The sequence below is a fragment of the Anguilla rostrata genome, chromosome 4 (genome assembly GCF_018555375.3).
Source record: "Anguilla rostrata isolate EN2019 chromosome 4, ASM1855537v3, whole genome shotgun sequence".
NCBI lineage: Eukaryota > Metazoa > Chordata > Actinopteri > Anguilliformes > Anguillidae > Anguilla > Anguilla rostrata.
The window spans coordinates 15563473-15583882 of NC_057936.1; the positions used below are offsets into that span (position 1 = coordinate 15563473).

General features: G+C 38.5%; 2 protein-coding genes across 2 annotated transcripts in view; one reads left to right on the top strand and one right to left on the bottom strand.

The window, feature by feature from the left end:
* Positions 1 to 7014: 7014 nt before the first annotated feature.
* skida1 (SKI/DACH domain containing 1) lies at positions 7015 to 13223 on the bottom strand. The gene has a single exon (XM_064330943.1). It carries the CDS (start codon positions 12240 to 12242, stop codon positions 9798 to 9800), a length of 2445 nt encoding a protein of 814 aa, XP_064187013.1. The 5' UTR covers positions 12243 to 13223; the 3' UTR covers positions 7015 to 9797.
* A 4784-nt stretch (positions 13224 to 18007) lies between these two features.
* mllt10 (MLLT10 histone lysine methyltransferase DOT1L cofactor) overlaps positions 18008 to 20410 on the top strand; it is a 74112-nt gene continuing 71709 nt past the window's right edge. The window contains exon 1 of the mRNA XM_064330936.1: positions 18008 to 18204. The gene's annotated coding sequence lies outside the window, so the exon portion shown is untranslated. The remainder of the gene's footprint in view (positions 18205 to 20410) is intronic.

A 20410-nucleotide genomic window follows, 5' to 3' on the forward strand; every position in this document is an offset into this window, starting at 1 on the left:
GTTTTTCACGTATCTTGTCGAAAAAGTTACGTGTTCTTTTTCCCAGACAGCCGTCGGAAGGGACTGTGTTGCTAAGTCAAGTAACCTTGAAATAAATCTATGTCTTAGATAGTATAACCTCTGGAAAAGCACCTCTAACAGTTTGAAAAATCTGAACACACGCGCGCGCACATGGACTCACACAGTATGCTATTTCGGTTGAATCGCTGAAATGAATTCTTTTTCCCGAGGTCATATAGGTCCCGAGTGTCAATCAAACGGAGCTAATTCAGAAATTCCATTGTTTGGAACCACGTCAGTAGCTTTTCTCTTATTTCCTCCAACAATGCAAGTTCCTCTGATCGCTCATTCGGAATATTGGGCATTATCCACTGGTAAGCATCTAGCAAATGCTGGGATTGATAAAGTAAATAATTTCATTTTCACACAAGCAAGGAAAAATGATATCATACAATGATTTTGTAAACAACAGTTCATATTGCTTTATATGGGAAATTGGTTTAATTAAATGACATATTAAATCATTGATGCATTATAGTCTTGTTGGTGTCTTGTTATAACAGTGATATAAATAAATACATCTAAAACACATTGATAACGTAGGCTCTATAAAAATCACCAAGATTAGACAAAAGTCCTTTTGTGAAACATAAAAAAACAATTAATGAAACGGCAGCGTATTTTGTATGAATTGAAGTTAGAGTGCAAGTTATTTTAAAATTACTGTAAAAGGGGATTTTAATCATTTTACATTTTTACCACAAAGTTGCCTATTTCTCTCTCTCTCTCTCTTTCTCTCTCTCTGTCTCTCAAAATGCCGAATTATACTTAGGCTGATAGTTTTGTTATAGTTTTATAGTTGTAGGCCTAATCGGTTAATAATGAAAAAGATATAGCTACGCATTTGATTTTCCCATGCGCTAAAATCCCTGTAACTCGCCGTGTAGCCTACAGCCTTCAGCCTTGCAAGCCAGCAAACCACACATAGCCTATATACAGTATACATATTTGTTTTCTATAATTTGACAAATAGTGTGCATAGTAGACGTTCATATTCATTGCAATGTAACAAGTGGTGTAGGTTCAACCTTTGTTAAAAGAGCATGGTGATTGTAATGAAGCACGTCACATCACATCAGCTGCTCTGAAACAAAATTGTATACACTAATTCGTTTAAAGAATTGGTAACATAATAATGAAATTAAAGTTAAAATTGATTTTTTTTTTTTGGCCTTACTGTGATTTGTGCAGGCTTGTGCAGTCACGTTATCAGTTGTAGTTTTGATTACGTGCTTGGTTTGTAATTCTGGGAAAGTTGGTTTGTTTAAAACTGATCGAAGAAGCATCTGTCCATAGCATTCTATTTGGCGAAGTGAGGCCAAACGACAGTATAGTATCTCAATTTAACTCCAGAATATGCTTATTATGATGTTGATAAATGTACATCACTTTATAGGCTATATGCTAATATTGGCCTCGTCTTTTTCCGTCTTAACAGCGGAATGTCAGAAGGTACACTATCGAGTCCTTGCACCGTTTGACGCACAAGTCTCTGTTATTCCATGGCATACGAGCGTGACAGAAAGCGATTAATACAACCTGCTGTGGACATCAAGAGTCTGTCCTTTAATTAATTGCCCTTGGAAATACTACCTCAAACAGTTTTAAACTTACTCAGATTTGAAGTAGATTGTTTGGTAGGCCTATTTTCTTTTATTTTAAATGTTATTTTGTAGTTGACTGGACCAACACTGGAAAAGGACTGGCGCGATAAACTTCGAATAGTTCACGATGTAGTGTCTTCTGCATTCACAGCATTGAATTATAAATGCAAGAACATTAAAACTCTTTTTCCAGTTAATAGGCCTATTTCTTCGTGAATTTTGTATATAGAAACACATGTTCCGCTTACTGACACCGAAGCATATTTTTCCCATTAATTAGATAATTCAGTGTGTAATTATTTTATGTTGTTAAAAGGTTTGACGAACTATCACCTATCATTACCTTATTTTAGCTGTATGGATGGACAGACGGGTTACATTGTGCTGAATTTCAAAGGCCTAATCCTTCATTCTTTTTTTAAATTAATACATTTGCTTTCCGATTAAAAACAACCTACATACAAAGTTACAATGTGGAAATATAATACAATTTTAAATATTAAAAGGCATGCTATAGTTTGTCTAATCAAATGTGGAAATGTGACCGTCTTATATATAATGAAATGACCTAAAATGCCCTTCCAATGTTTGCACGGTTTACCATAACAGTGTAGCTAATCTACAAAATCCGTGGCTTTTAGAAGCATGCTCATTGTCATTCACGTTAGTTTTACTGATTAAACAAGAAATGCCACTGCGGTCAGGACTACTGGAACCCGCGGAATCAGACCCACCTTTTCAGATTTCTTGGCTCCCCTCACCTTATAGCCTATCCTCTTTCTTTCTGGATTTACTTTAGGGATAAAGTTATAGGTATAGTTATAGGTTATCTGTATAGTGGTATTTACTTTTGTTTACAATACTAATTGTTCCTTGTTCTGTTCGCTCCACACTTACTGGTAATAAATCGGCCTTCTGTGCCTTCTTTGTGATATCACACTGAGCATATCACAGATGTTCTCCACTTCTGTAAATTGCCCTAGATAAGAGCGCAGTGCTAAGTGACTAATGTAAGACGACGAGTTTCAACTATCCTTTCCCATTGCATCCCAAACTGCTGTGAATTGTTCATTGGTCTGCCAGTTTGTTTAAGGATACGGCTTTCATAGTTAATACATTACATATAAGCCTGTCAATGTGTAGAATGATGATAATCGGACATTATATGCACATCCTGACATCTGTGCACACCAGACTATGTATTACGTACAGTTGGTAATTATCATTTCTATAGGCCTACGGTTAGAATTAGAAGAAACCATATTTTAGATTATACCGTATTGTAATATTCAGCATTATGCATTACATAAAGAATAGTACGTCAATAATGTAACGATATAACGGTTTGGGTTGACTGAAGAGCGTCATGCTTTCTGCATCAGCCATAACCCATACCCTAATATTTCAAACTCTCCGGATTTCGGTAGGCTAGACTTCTGCCTGCTCTACCTCTGCCAGTCAGTAACTACTTCCACATATCTTGTTTCCACTGAAGACATGGCAAAGCCTATTTCTCAATACTGAATTATTATTATTATTATTATTATTATTATTATTATTTAAAAAATAAAAGCTTGAGCGTTTTCTAGACAACCTCTTCTTTCTGCAGGAAGAGGAAACCGATGGGTTCAAAGCATGTGTATACAAAACGGAATGCGTCCGTGGGCTCCGAAACCTGCTGTTTTTGCAGCTCATAATTATCTTTTATTTTTCTTGTTCTCATGTGGGTTTTCGCTCCCATAGCGTAACATAGGCTATATGAATTACACGAACAGACCGACATGTAGCCTAGTGCTTTCCTGTAGTTCGTAGGCTACACTAATAGTCTATGCGTGATTAAAATAGTTGGCAACACTGCGTGTTTCAAAAGTAAACCAATGTAGTGTTTTGCCTAATGCATTGGCTTGCCATTCTTTAGAACTTAGTGCTGAGAAAAGGCTACACGATATTAGAAGTAGCACATACAGTAAATACGAGAACAGAAAATGCCAGGCCTGCTCTGCAGTTTGTAACAACTTGGAAACTAATTCTTAACCATCGCTGTATTAAATGTCCGTGTAATTTGTCTGATTTACTTTAGGCCTACCTATAGGCTATATGTTGATTCTACTGAATTTAGGTGTAATGTATATACAACATATATTATATAACGTTATAATATAGTATAATACATTTATAATATACAATTATAAAGTTATAATATTCACTGCACAGACTAGAGCCGTAGGTGTCAGTATTTTACATTTGAATACTGTCATTGATGTATTGACTGGTGGTAAACAGGAGTAAAAAACAGTTATTAATGAAGATGCATCATATGGTAGTCAATATAAGACGTTCATACAAAGCAAAAATGTTAAACGTAAAATATAGATAGATCACGTCATTTTTTTTTATTTACTTGCACAGTATTTTCACAAAATGCTATAGGAAAATGAAAAAATGTAACGTTAGTAACAAGCAAACGTGAAGGCGTATTTTCATTTTTGCTGTAGCTTTAATTTTCATCTGGTTGAGCCAGATGGAGATCGTGGTAAATTGGTAGTCTTCTATAGCGTAGCCTACTCAGTTCCTAATAAGGAGCATCGTGTGTAAACTTAAAACAGTAACTGTTTAGTTGAAAACATGACAATATTCTGATGTTTGATTCCGTCATAATTTAGCAGGCCTGTGGATTCTAGTTAAGATGAGCGATTTGATCCTATCAAAATTAACTTCATTATGAATAAAATTATGAGTATTTTTATTTCTATCTCTGGCTGTTTGATTTCTGTCTGTTTCAGAAAATGTACTGGAGGGTAAGGACAACTATGTAGCCAACTTAACTATACTTAACTATACAAATCTTTGATATTATATTCCAGTCGGCCTATTGTTCATTTTAGCCATGCACCCTCCTTGTCAACAAGTCTCACGTTAGTTCAACTACATGCCCCAAAACATTTAAAACTGTATCCCCAAAATTGTGGTTGCCTTGTCATAAAGAAAAATCCACAAGAATATCTGTCCTTGTAGCCTACTTGAGAAAACTTGGCTTGTGCAAGGACTGTCTTCCCGCGGGGGTCCCTCTGTGGTCTTCTGGGAATACAGAATCCCCTTTACCCACCCCCACTCCATCCATATCGCAGCGTTGGCATACAATAGGCCTACTACACAATGTCAAGACGCTATGCAGTGAGATGCACATTGAGACATGGACATTTAAGTTTAAACATTGCAACTGTATCAACAATCATGTATAGGGCCTATAAACGAACTGTTTCAGTGCCATGAAACCATTTATGTTGCATTGTTTATTTAAAAAAAGATAATTAGACAGTTTGTTCTGAATAACTGTCAGTATGGCTTATTTTACCCAAAACTTGTTAAAAGTCGGCCATCATTCTTAAACCTGTTTCTTAACACTAGTAAAAAATTAAATAAATTTAAAAAAACAAATGATTGAATCTAAATATGCACCGTTCTTGTATTTTCTCTTGCCCCAGACTTAACAGCAAGTATAAATTTGAGGGGTATGAGAATGGTAAGGTGGTGGTCACACGCCGCATCCTACAGTGATATGTATGGTTGGACCTTAAATAACCTTTTGAATCCCAGTCAATGTATAATCCCCCCCAACCTTCCAGCATGTTTGTAGTATCCTCGATATTTACTCACAACACAAAATAAACACGTGGCTGTCTTCCTCGTATTAGCTCAGTACATTTCCCTAGTCAGAGGCTGTAAATTATGTGTGTAAGATGATAAAGATAACAGTAGCCTAGTGTGACACGTCTATCAAGCCTAAGCTTCAACACTTAGGTGGTTCCACACTTGCTCCATCGGGGTGACCCATATGTTTTGTCCGCGGTCAGGAGGCCTACAGTAGTGCTGCTTTAGGGCGCAGTTAACTACAAGGGAAGTACCACTTTCTGTTTTTACCTATTTCCCAGTTCGCTGATAAATCAATGCAAGAATGGCGGTATTTGCCAATTAACCGCTAACATTACCGTAAAAACCTAAACAACAAGCGCATGTTATCCAACTTCTATTGAAATGTGCGAATAATTTCTTCTTCTCGTGTTTTAATTACTTTTGAATTCAAAATGACTGAACTGTATAAAAAATAAATACTCCCGTTACATATTTTGCCTCATCTTGTGCTTCAGTCATCAAAGGTAGGTCTACATTTGCCATATACTGATTCCATTAAATGCTTTGTTTAGTGAGCCACGAGTCAAATGAGGTACTCAACCATTCGATATTCTATATTTCATGTGTAATGAAACCGAACGGACCTCTCCGGCAACTAAAGCAATGACTGTCTTTCCAGTTTCCTGTCGTTCTTGCTGTAGTGTAAAACAACATACATATTACGTCGTCCTGTCCAAACATACAAATGGCAACATAGTTTTTCGTCGCTGTGCGTTTCTTATGAAAAGTAGTGAATATATGCTCAGATAAAGCAGATGACCAACAAAATCTCACCAAAGTGCTTTTTTACGCACAGCTCGGAGATCCGTACGCAGACGTAACATTAGGCATACCGCATCCTACAGTTTAAAAAAAATCTGTCGTAGCAGCGAAATGAGAACACACTTAGGCCTACTGTACGTTTTATTAATGCCTATAAATAAATGTTCAGGTGGGCCAACTTAAATATATGATTCATTTTAATATTTTTGATTATTAATAATACGCATGATCCAAACACGTTACAAAGTAATACTTAATGCGACAGGGTGAAATTCAAATCATGAACAGTTTGAGAGTTCACAGATTCTGTAAACCCCGCCTCGTGCGTGTCACGCTTCTTTTGCTTTGTTAGAAATGGTGCATTCGTGTACGTGAAAGGGCAAGATGTGAGATTGCCCCATTTAACACTGAATGCACTGGCGTCTCCAGTCGACTTGCCGCTGACTGCTTAGCGTGCGCGCGTGTGTGTGTGTGTGTGTGTGTGAGAGGGGGGGGGGGGGGGGGGGGGGGGGGTTGCACACACCATTGATATAGCTAAAATGCGAACTCTATACAACTGCAAACTACAACATCCATTGGGCACACATGTTATTTTGCATGTACACATGACACAACGTTGTGTAACTTTTTGGTTTATCTTTTCATCTTTTCATGACTGTCTTTATGTAGGCCTGTCAGTAACCCATAGCAGTGAACGCATACAGCAATCAAACTTAGCACATAGTTGTGTTCTTTTGCATTTTATAAGTAAGAAAAAAATCACACTGTCATTTACACTCAAATGAATTTAATGAATAATTCATTACTCAAAAAGAGGGAAAGTGCTTAAGAATTCACCATTCAAGTTTTCATTTCGAGTGCATTATCCTAAACAACAAATGATATACAAAACGTGTAAATCACAAAAATAAATATTTAATTTCATGTACACAACCAGTGACTTCAAATTTCTTGTCAGAACTGACCTCAAGTATAGCAAAAACAGGAGATAGAAGAGTTCAAGATCCAAAAGCAGTGAGACCATGCAGTTGTAAATTGATAACATCACTTACTTCCATTCCATCCTGCTGACCCTTCTTAAAATGGAACTACATTTCAATGCCAAATACACGAATCTCTCCTTCAAACGTCGTTTAAATAACCATGTTGTTTTCTGCACAATGAACAAAATAGCTTATTGGTAGGCTTGTTTTACAGTTATTAGAATAGTCCACGGACTGCAACATTTGACCCCCAATTGACATTCCAGTGTACTATATGACAAAAGTGTAAATGCGAAATAGCATTGGTCGCCTGCATCGAAAAACTGTCAAAAACCATGTAACGGGCCCTACTGAAACCTGTGTTTGTACAAAAAATATATATTGTAATTTCTAATTGTTCTGGGGATATTCGACGTGTTGTAATCCATGCTCATGATTAGCCGTAAAACCCTAAAGTAATATAAGGTCCAAAATCTATCTGTCACGAACATCGTGAAAACGTTCTGACGCCTCACAGACATGCATATTTTTGAATGCAAAATACATTCACAATGAGACTAATAGGCATTGGCGTTTTATAGTGGTTTTGTCGCGTGCTTAAGTTACTCACTGACATTAGTGGAAAGGACACTGACCTCGAAAATATTTTGTTGTTCATACTGTCGGACTGCGAGGGCCATGGGGCTATTTTCTGGTTGTAAAACTACTCAGACTTAAGGTAGGCCTCATTAAATACCCATTAAAAAGACAGTGTATATGTTAAATAAGGATATATACATTCCAAACAACACGTCAGCCTCGGGAATATTAATTTTAAAAAATTAACATCTGATTATTTAATTCAAAATGTACAGGTCGAATTTCAAGAGGTGAACATACCAGTAACACAACGTGACTTTACATTTCTCATAACGCGCGCGCGCGCACATACACACACCCACCCCCCCACACACAGAGACACACACAAACAGACACACACACACACACTCGCGCACGCACACGCACACACACAGAGAAATGGTCAGTGAATGTGTTTGATTTTATGACATGATTATAAGCGTTTTAAAACATGCGCTTATTTTTAAGGACTTAAGGCTACACTCCCAAATTTTGTTCGCAAGAAAAACGTTGTCTGTAACGTTTCACCAGAAAGCCTAAATTCAGTCTGTACAATAAAACAGTGCTAGTTTATCAAAATTTGGCTAAGAAAGTAAGGTGCAACCCCTGCCAAGTCTTTCACTTCAGCCTTCGGGCCTGAAAGAATAATACGAATCACCTTATGTTCCAATAACAGAATTTTAACAAATTGGACGTTACTGATATATTACATTATACTGACTTCTTGTTGGACAATTTGGGTTAAGCCTTGCCCAGGGCGCGTTACACAAAACGTTTTGTGCCTGTAATATTATCATTGGTAGGCTATATAAACGACATTCTTTTTAAATGCATACGCAAAAACAAACAGTTGGTAGTTGACAAGCTGTTGATATTTCCTGGTGGCTTGTTACTCTTGCTAAATTCGACGGAAACTCATTTGAATATTATTTAGCGAAGTAGACGAGAAATAAACATACATTCATGTTTGCACATATCTCAATTTACTACTGCCAACAGTAGGATTTCCAATCATTTGATTAAGCTTTTCATTTTATACATGCTATTTTTGTTTTCCTTTCCAGACGTACGCTACTTCTCAAAAAAACATCTGTTCTTTACGGTCTACCAGGCCTCTGTATTATTTAAAAGTGCAATGCACGAGGTTTGTGCTTTTGTTCAGTGTTCTGCAATTTGTCCATGAATGTGCTAGCAAGATAGATTTGGTGTTTGTTGTTTGTCTTTTTTCGTGCAAATCCGAACAGCTCCTCCTGATTGTCAGTAATTAAGGCCATCTGTGGTGGGCCTAACAGTCAGGGTTGTATATTTGTGTGTGAGCACAATCACAAAAGAGTAGGCTACAATTCCCCCAGCAAAAAATAAATAAATAAAAAATAATAATAAGAATAATAAAATAAAATTAAAAAAAAAAAGAAATTTAACCACTCATAGAAACACACAAGCCAGCCATTCTGAGAAAGCATGCACGCACTTAGAAATAAATATAAAAGTAGAAACCAACATTATGGAGAAATCGAAAAGTGAAAAGTTCCTGTTGACAATACTGTGAGGAGGAAAGCTACAGCAAGGTTGCAATTGGTATCTCAAGAGGGCAAAATTGTAAATAAAATCAAATTATTTTCAGTCATTGGGCACATTTAGAAAAAATAAAAATAAAACTCTCAAAACAGTGCGGCCGAAGTTCTGCAAAAGAGTCTGTCCTGGGGGGAATCAATACAAGTGAATTATACTTGATTCAATGGTACAATCCAGTAGGCCTGCTGCAAATGTTGAGAATTATTACAACTCATTTGAAAAACCATTCTGCGCGAATGGATTCCATCGTGTCAAACTGTTTTGTGTTCGTTTCAGTATAAATCCTTGAGGTACTTGTTATTATTATTATTCGTCGGGCCGGTAAGTCTTGAAAGTGGTCCAACTCAAAATAAGTAACATTGTAGTTACAGGAGTTCCATAACCATGTAGACTGCTTATCCAGTAAAAGGTCATCAGTGCTTGTAGCTCCATTTTAAGACTTTTTCGTAGTTTTTGGTATAAATCACCAAAATTATATCGTAAAGACTTAACCTTTCCTGCGCTAAAATTTCCGAAATCTGTGACTTGGTGGGAGGGGTACAGCAGAACCACCAAGCTGCCACTTCCACACAGGATGAGACCGGTGAGGCTGTTTATCCTTCATAGAGTTCAGAGAATAAGCGGGGCTCAAATCCCCATCACTGCCAATAATTAGCGACGGCGGAGACGGAAAATTTTCCATGAAGTTGAAAGGCCTTTTCACAGCTGCTACATTGCTTGATGCACGTTTGCGTTTACTCCCGCCCGTAAAATCCTCTGGTGATCCTTCATAATTCTCTGTCTTACCTGTAGATCTTGGGGTCCTGTAAACTTTACCATTTAATTTCAGTTGTGTCGTCGGAATTCCAGACTGTTTCCCCAGTACCAGAGTCCTATAGTTTTTCCTTACCCTCGCACCGTTTTTGTACTCTCCTTCCTCCGGATAAGGGGTGCTTAAAGTGCTTTGAGATTCCGGGTGTACTGAGGGAGACTTTCGGGGAGTGGTAAAGTCTCCAGCGCACTCGGTGGCTTTAGTCGCATTGTTTACACTGTGTATTGGTTTGTCCTCGCCACTCGGATATTGACCACTGGTGATGTCTGGCTCAGTTCTGTTGCATTGGTATTTCCATACAAGTCCATTACCCTGACACGAGAATTCATACTCGTCAGATATTTCCTCTACTTTAATTTTAACGTTCCGAAGCAGAGTTTGCGGTGTCTTTACTGATCCGTTGTTCTCGCTGTGAACATCGGTGGGTGTGCTGGGCTCCTCTACTTCTGTCTTGATAATGTTATGAGGTGGGGGTAGTTGAAGGCAATGGCTAATTTTCGGCTCTTTTTTTAAATGTACGTCAAATGAAGGATTGTTCTCGGTGAACTGAGAAACTATTGTTTCTTTGTCTCTGACACAGTATGAGATCAAGGCTTGTGGGCATTTGTTTGCCTGTCCTGATACCCTTTGTAGAGGAAACTCTTTGTTTCCCTTTGAACTAGGTGAAGACCCTGTTTCAATAACACTGTTAATTGCGGGGTCAGTCCTCTTTGGATCATTTGGAATTTCATTTTCAATGTGTGACAATGTCCTAGAAAACCTTTCCCTCCTGGTTTCTGTAAAACAACTTCCAAGAACAAGCGGGAATGCCTTTCGCTGCTTTGATACAGTACTATCCTCGTGTTTGTTCACAGAGGTTGTGCGGTTAAAGTCAGCTTTCGGGAGCTTCCTGGTGAAAATGCCGTAATCCAACTCAGTTGTTCCGCTCTGATTTGTTGTGCTGTGTTGGAGACTACAGTGAAAAGACGCTTGCGGTAGTGGAGGCGCTTTATTGCTGAGAGCTGAAAAACTGGTACGCCTCATTCGAATGCTCTGCAACGAAACTTGGCTCGCAACAGAACTTGAGTCAGATTGGGAAGAACTCTCCTCATCTGAACTGACGTCTGATGATTCTGACACAGAATCATCTTCCTCCTCGTCGGAGGTTGCGGAGTTACTGGTAGTTGACAAACTTGACCCAAAATCCGAGTCATCGACTCGTTCGGAGTAAGAACTTGACTCGGTGTCACTACTGCAGCTCTCCTGGAAATTCCCGATATGTTGGTGGTCGAGGTATAACCCGTGCTCGAGGTAAAATTTGTTTAAAGAACCGTTGGGTACTTTTGCCTTGCAGCATTTCGGGACAAATAAAACCTGACGATTGCGTCTGCCTGTGCTCCAAAATTGTATGCCAGTGTCCTCGTGCTCTCCTTTCCCTTTATAAATTAGGTCGGTAGTGCTTGAGCGCCTTGACTGTGCCGCAATGGCGGAATGACAGAGTAGGGGTTGTCGGGTGCATACAACATTCCGAATAAACGAATGATTTGAATTAAATGCTACACAATTGCTGGGAATCTGAGAAGTTTCATAGTTTTTGTGGGATTTGCATTCCGACTTTGTCACTGCTTGGTAGCCGCGGCACGCGAATTTACTGTAAATTTGAGGTAGATTGGAAGCCGGGGGTGAGGCAGCCCCTTGTCTTCCATGTCTGTTTTTAAATGAGAAAGTCTGAGGAACCCCGTGCAAACTTAGCCAAACTTTTTCTTTCCAGAAATCGTCGTGGGGTTCTGGGTTGATCTGGTCGTCACAGGTATCCTCTGGTGAACTCGTGTTCGTTTTTCTTTTTTTGGATTTAAGCACTCGCTCCGTTTTGCAAGAAATATACAAAGCTTCCACGTCTTCCCTTGAAATCAGAGTACATTTAGCCGCATGGAAAGCTATAGAGTTTATTGCTTTGAGTTTTCGCAATTCCTCCAGATCACAGTGATGCTTCTTCACGTTGAGGTGGTCCATTCGTTTATGCACAGTAGTCCTTGGAATATTTTTCAAGAGGTCGGTGAAGACTTGAGAAAGGGCAAACATTTGCTTGCCCTTGATAACCAGGTACCCGAGTTTAACACCCTCCATCTCTTCATAACCAGACTCCAAATCGCCCATTTTGTCTATTGTATTAATCCCCACATCTGGCGCGATGAATGTCCACAGCAAACAGTTCTTTATTTCAAGGCATTCTGTTGTCAAAGCTACAGATAACAGTCAGAGTGTCCACGCTGCGTCAGTAAGTATAAAACTTCTGCAAAAATAATAAAAATGCACGACTGCAAAAATAATAAAAATGCATGAACAATTAATCCATTGCCCTGGGCCCAGCATTACTGATGAAATGTATATGATGCACACAGGCAGGCTGCTGTCTGCCTGTGTTCTTGTACCTGCGGTCTTTCGTTTCCCTGCTCAGCCAGAGTGAGAGGGATACAGAGAGAGAAGAGAGAGAAAACGAGAGAGAGAGAGAGGAGAGAGAGAGAGTGAGTGAGTGAGAGAGAGGGAGAGAGAGAGAGTGAGCGAGAGGGAGAATAAGAGCCGAAATGCAGCTGCTATTCCCGCTGCTGGTTTAGCAACAAATAAAATGACAGAGGGAAGTGAGCAAGGCTGGAGACACCTTCATCAATTAATGCCCCAAAGCCGGCGCTGATTGGACGCCACTGACAGGTGATGCAATAAAAATTGATATTCCACCCCTTTCCACCCCCGCCCCCCCACAATTATCGTACTCTTGTTCTCCCACCTCTATTCTTAAAGTAAATAATGCAGCTACGGCATGTTGATATTTCATTATTGTTATTTAAACAAAGAATAATGTAAAATCGAACGCCCATTAGTCTGTTCAGCGTAGGCATACATTTTAGTTCTGAAACAGTCCGGTCGTTTAGACTGACACAAGCTATTTTATGTACCTTGTATTAAACTATAGGCCTATCTTATATCAACTGTTACACCTACGAAAAGTAGGGTCGTGCTCATAATCACAAAGAGTATGCTATTTTTCTGTGCTGTTGTTGTTGTTGTTGTTTTTTTTCAATTAATCTGGGCTATAACGGCACAGGACAGCTGTCCAATCTTGTTTGAAGGCCAAGTCCTCTGAAATTATAAATACACGCTGGCCGTTATAGCCTAATATTTTCACTTTTTGTTTTTAGTAGGCTACAGGTCACAGATTTTCATTACATGCGGCAAAAAGTTACAACTGTGGTATAGCTATCTGCCTTTGTGACGTTCAGCACTTCGCATTGTATACAGAATCACTCTATGGTAGTTTATATGAAATAATCTTATTTGTGATTTATTTTGACAAAATGTACATTTAAGCTGATTTAAGATTAGTTTTGTTAAATATACAACATTATACAGTTGTGTTACATTACACAAAATCGAAATGTTCTTTTTATGATCTACGTTCAAGGTGAAATATATTTTCTCTGAACGGTTGAACTACAAGCTGTTATAAAGGATATCGATACTTGCCTAATGTATCAAGCAGGAGATGAATTAGTTTGTGTGTGTGTGTGTGTGTGTGTGTGTGTGTGTGTCTGTCTGTCTGTCTGTCTGTGGCCTATACATGCTCTTTAAAGAATTCCAAGGGGAAAATCCCTCCGTTCGTGCAGGACGACAGGAAAAATCCAACGTAGCGGTGCAACGTCGCCATCAAGTTTTTTTTTGCATTGTACTGTAGCCAAATTCCTTATACGCTACTATACCTCGTAATGTGTTGCGAAAATATGACCACAGTATTAATTCCGCCAAACTGCGAGAAGAAAATTGATGAAGCCTCATATTATCTGCACAAAGGTCAGCCGTGTTAACCTCAGAACGTATAGCTACCGCTTCCTGTTATGTCCTTTCCTTATTGTTCATAATTTTCTTATTGTCTTCCCTAATATTCACTTAGAACGTGCCTTGGCGTACGATCACGCGCTGTTTGTGATATACACATGCTCGGGGCTAATGCTAATCCATGTTCAGTTCTTATCTCTGAACACAAAATAGTCTTGATTTTATTGTTGGCTACGTTCCGTATCCTTATACAGGGTGAGGAAAGCTGCTAATTATATTTAGATTTAGATTGTCCGTAAACCCGCTTGCGTCTGTCCTTCTGTGTGTCTGCCCGCGTGGGTTTGGAACCCGATGGATTTACATAGTTTCCAATCTGTTTGCTGCTGGGCTGCAGACAGAACGGTGGATATACTTCCATGTGCGCTCTATAGGTCGTGTGTGTGTGTGTGTGTGTGTGTGTGTGTGTGTGCGCGCGTGTGCGTGCGTGCGTGTGAGGGAGATAGGGGGTGGCCTCGTATTTTATATATAATGCTGTCGTTGTAAATGCATGTCAGTGGGAAAGGAAAACGTCACGCTGTGTCTTATCATCATTCAAGATTGCTCTCAACATAAAATAACCTAATCTATTGTTTATTATTTGGTTTTGGAAGCTACAAAACGCCGTGGTTAAAAAATAAATAAAAAGCCTATACATTTACGCTACTTCTTAACTGAATGCATTTTTCTATTAGTATTTTGAAAGGGGTAAAACTTCACGCTGTGTCATGTTATCAGGCGAAATTTCCCCTTACATAAAAAACCTATTCTGTATTATTTGCGGAAGAATAACAATGCTGTGGTTTATATATATATATATATATATATATATATATATATATATACACACACACATTCAACGAATTCACCGATTTGGATCAATTAATCTTAATATTTGTAAAGTCGCCGTTTAATATTGAAAGTGGCTCTGTGATGATGCGTCTTGCACACCGGCGCTGCTTTTCTACTCCTGACTTGCTGGAGACCGCTGAGATAGCACTGAATAGAAAAAAATGTCGTGGGGCCCTCCGCAGATATATGATAGCTGCTTTAGCTAGATTTGTAGGCTACACTCTAGGGAATGCGATCAATAGCGTCTAGCTTTCATTGCGGATTATGACATGGCAACTTTTAAAAAGATAATCTGCCATACACAGAAATTCGAAATCGCCTGGTTTTGTAGGCCTACCTCTCATAGAAATACAGGCCTTATATTTTCAACATCTAGTTTATTAAGTGTGTGCGTGTGTGTGTGCGTGCATGCGTGCGTGCGTGCGCGTTTGTGCTGGGGCTTGGGTGGGAGGTGCGCTTGCCATATCCTGCTCAAGGAATCAGACATTTTCTGTAAAAAAAAAAAAAAAAAAAATAGGCGTACATGCTTTTATTGTTCATTATGGTTTCGGACCATTTCCTTCTTGCTATCTCATTTAGGGAGGTCCCTTTGATTCGATAAACCAAGCAGTGCTGTCCCAAGATCAACACGCCGATCAGACGACTGAATTTTAACGTTAGTCTGGTAGGCTGTGATTGCTCGCTCGAGATCCAGCCTTAGATAGAATGAAAAACGCAAATATAAATACTTTTTGTGTTTTTTAAAACATATATTAGCCAGTATATTCAATAAAAGTCGGTTTATTCACGCTGGAAGGATAACGTTAAAGTTTGTCTTTTATGGTGTAATATACCTTAAAACGTATCAGACCAACATCCCAGTGATAACCACTGTATAATTCTCATATTTAGACTGCTTAAATAACAAATAATTCACTCATACAGGTCTACCTTTACACATTTTATTTGTTTGTCCATTTGCATATTTAAATTTTCTAGTGCGAAGCCCAACGCTTAGCTTACCTGAAAGTGAGCGCAATGAGGTGCTTGTGAAGGAAGTCAGTGGCCAAAAGCACTAGATTCACCTTCTGTTTGTTAAGGGACTTGTCCTAACTTCACATCAGGCGACCTTTAGACAAGTACATTTGTTCTAAGCTGTTTTACACTATGCGTTGTCACATAAGCAACCTCAAAGGAAAAATATACCACTGTCAGAAAAAGGGGCATGGTATAGGTGTCCGTTTTTGTTCTTTAAGGTACAATTCCTTTTAATGTCCCCTCACTGGGTCACATTTGTACAATACTAATGTAGGGTAAAGGGTACAATGGGCGTACCTTTGAGTACTGCCCCAGTGAAAAGCCATTGTACCCCTATAGGTACAATTTTTGCATATTATTCTGACAATGCACTTCACCACCAATAGGCCAATGAAAATGTATTGCTGTTTCTGTGGACGTTTCTATACAAAGTCCTTTAAATTAAAATCGGAATCAATTTCTAGTCTGCATAAAAGTTACTGAACACGAGTCGTTATTGAAACATTTAATATTATTATATGTTGTATGTGTATTACATTATATGCATTTCGCCATACTAATAGTGTTATATTTATTTAACTACGATATACACATTTTAACATGTATTAAGATATGGATCTACATTGTTTCTCTAGTTTGAAGCAACAGCAAGACAAGCGACATTTGGAGTTTTTGGAGGACGCTCCTACTTTGCACTAATATTAAAGTAGTAGTAAATTTAAGCAGCACAGCTTGATCTGAGTTTTTTATGCCATTGAAAGAAGTACGGATATGATCATGTGCCAGAATATTTGTATTACACGGATCCTGAAGTTTGACGTATTGATAACAATATGATCTTAAAGTAGTTTCCTGTGACAAGCCAGGCTATGTCATCACAAGCCCATGTCATACCTAAATCAGTTCGGCTCCCCGTAAAGTAACCCTACAATAGGTCAATGTATTGCATTCCATTTCTGTTCCACACTACCAGTAATACAGCGACATGAACCCTTTTCATGACCACTGACCTATACAGAACTCTAAACAGCTAACCAGCTTCCGCAAAGATTCAAGAGACTCAACAATTCAAACCTTCCTTCGTTAGATATGTCAACTGAGAGAATAGGCAGCTCTGGTCCTGGAGATGCTCTTCACAGAATACCGGTAGTTCCAAGGCGTACGTAGGCCTATATGGTACAGAAGGTCTCCGAATCTTTGTCAGTAGCCTTATATCACAGTCATTATTGCTGAAATATTTCCAGTTGACATAGCATATGTGGTATACCGGATAAAAGGAAAAACGAGATACAATGCCGGTTTAAATAACTTTCGTAATGACGTACAACTATGCTTTACAGTGTATTGCTACTGTACGTTCATACTGCAACGCTAATTACTGTCATTAATGCATTACATCATGTATAATTCCCTGCAATTGTTGCCTTTTTTCGCTATTTAACCCAGTTATCTAAACTTTTAACGGGTTTTCAATTATAAATCGTGTTTGGTTGAAGCCCTTAGAAATGTATTTATATTTTTTTAACCTGTAGGACAGTAAGTCTATTTAAAGTATAAAATAAAGTTATTTTTAGCATTATGAAAACTTTACAGGCTAATGCCAGCTAAAAATCAGCATTCAAGATAATGGAATTATTTAATCAACAGCATTTTACAACTTACTCTACTACACCTTTGCCAAACATGCACATACACCAAAATTCACAGTAAACTGTTTAGAAGTTATTTAAATATCTATACGTTTAATGGAATGAGAACAAGTGAGATGTAGTGCTGTGGACGAAATCCAAGAATAAAGGCAAATCAAGTTTCGGTCATTTACAGGAGTTGAACTGCAGAAATTTGTGTTGCTCTCAAAATATTTGCGCCCATTTTTTCCCGTTCGGTTTGATTCGCGCAATAGGCTACTCGTAAACGTAGGCTAATTATAGACTACTTATACAATCAAAGAATGTATGTTCCCTTTTATTAACGGTTACTCCCCAATTGACATTTTACTGTTTTCACGCAGCAAAATGTAGCCTACGCATTTACTTTATCAAACACAGTTTCATAGTCTTTATACGTCAAAATATAGAAGAAAAAGTTCTTTCCAGCGGAGACATTCTTCGCGGGTTCCTTCAAAGTGCAAGCCTTCACCACAACGATTTCTTCCAGGGAAATTAGGATGTGCTTGGAGGGTGCAAACGTGACCGATTCACTAAGCGGGGGTTCGCATACTTGCAACAACGTGCTCGGATTCTCAAACACAGAGGAGAAATACTTGGGATGGAAAACAAATGTTCCCGGGCACACATTTATCATATAGATAGGAATTTACTTTTCTTGACGACCGTGAGCACAAAGTTTGATGGAGAAGCTTCCATATTAACGCGAGTGTAAGGTAAGACTTACTTTTGTCCGCACTGCTCTTAGAAAACAATGGTAGAACAAAGGACAACATCGTTAACTTTTCCATACTTAGTGTAGTCCCTTTTCCCTTGTTGCAAGTGATATACTTACACTGTTTAATCGACTGAACAGTGTGCTTGGTGTAGAATGGATATCCCTTAAATCGTATTTGTTTACTTAAGTTAGACTCAGGTCAGGTATTTGTCGGTGCACACGTTTACTATATTTATCATAGTTAATATGGGCCTAATTGGTGTAGACTTCATTACCTTGATCTGAAGCGTAATCGAATACTTAATCTCTTACCAATGGTCAAATGTGAAACTGGAATGGACTCAACATCTCTTAGGTCTGTGCCTGCTTTACTCTAAAACGCAAAATCAGGGAAATTAATAACGTGGGTTACTTGCATGCGGATTTAGAGGAAACACCAATATAAAAGAATGGTTGTGTTATAAAAGACCATAAGCATACGATCAAATAAAAGTTTGCAGTTCTGATGTAGGCTATTAGCCTATTTCACATCGCTGTTCAAGCTGCGATGCCTCTAACTTCATGGAGCTTAGAAACAAAGAATATGTTGACATTTTGTTTTACAAAAGTAAACTTTTTCCGAACCCACGCTTAAAAATGTAGGATGCATGTGGTTTTGTTTTTTAACGTCGTCCAACATATCCAGGTGACATCACATTAAAATATTACATTTGCAATCCCTTAGCAGAAGCTCCTATCCAGAGAAACGTAAAAGTGTAGAACATTAGGATTACAAACGTGAGATCTCACCACGGTACAGAAAGCCCATCTATAATCACTAGGTGTAAAGGTAACCGAACAAACCAACAATTAGTGTTAAACCTTTCTTCATAAGCCCAGCACCAACGCGAGAATACGCTGTCCTGTGTTAGGAACTTAATATGTATTATGCAATCTGAAATACAAGTGTGTGCGAGTTGGGGGAGGGGCCGGATAACCTTTCACCTTGTCCTGTTGTTTCTTCGTATTTTTGTAGACCCTCGTATTACCCACAATCCTTTGCGTAAACTGAAATTGTGCCCTTTCCTCTTTAACCTCTCCTCGTACCGGTTTTAGGGAGACTTACGCACAGTTCGAGACGGCCGTACAATGATTAAGAAAACATTATTGGAATTGGATGATTATAAAAGTGAGTGAGGTGATTTTCTGTGGACACCTTTCGTATATTATTATTTAAAAACTGAAAAAAGACAAAACCACTTGGTCATTAGATCTGTTAGGCCTATGTATACGTCGAGCTTGTATCCGGACAGTCAGAAAAACACATGGACTGTTTTACCAGAGAGAAAAGGATTCACATTTTGACTATTCAGTTATGTATTGATTTGTACTGTTATTTAAACTCTGTTGTGATGCGAGTTATTTTAAGGTAGTATCAGCAAACCCCGCTTTGGGCTATATAAGCCAACAAGTTAGGATATTCCATAGGTCAGGTAACTTGCTATGCTACTTTTTATATCGTAACTTCATTAAGCTGATTAGCCTACGCCACATTTTAAATCAAGTAGGCTAGGCTGAATGTATAATGGTGGGGGTTTGGGTTAACAGTCAAACAGTACTCACTCTGTTTAAAAAAACTATTCTACACCAGCCATCGATTTGCTTCCATTTGCAAAATGTTCATGGAATGCCAAAAGATCCAAAAAGCAAAACCCTTAAACAAAAGAGTTTCCTCATCTATCACGGCCTGTAATAAAGCCTTTGCTTAAAACCAAGTGTTTCATAATTATTCATGGGCTATTGTTGGTTCCAAGGCATTAATGGAGCATGGGTGATTTTTTGACGAGAATTATAAGATACGGGGACTTTAAAAAATATAGCCAATAACCAACCCACACACGTCTTAGGAAACAAAGGCTTTACATTCACCGCCACCAACCCCCTTTTACATGTAGGTAAGCCTAATATAGGCCTGCAATAAAACGCAGTAAACTAAAAGCGTTCTGAGTGGAGAGGATCGGCCTGCTACGGGACCATGCTGTTCGCAGATTTCGAGTAAGGTTATGGTACAGAGTAAACTAACTCGCAACCGTAAAATATTCTCACCGAAAATTCAGAATCTACACTCCCGTAAAATTAACTCTCGAAAAGGAAAGCTCGCCACATTCACCTAAAATAGCCTACCACTGCTAGAGTTAAAAGTATGTTGTGTCTAGGAACATTGG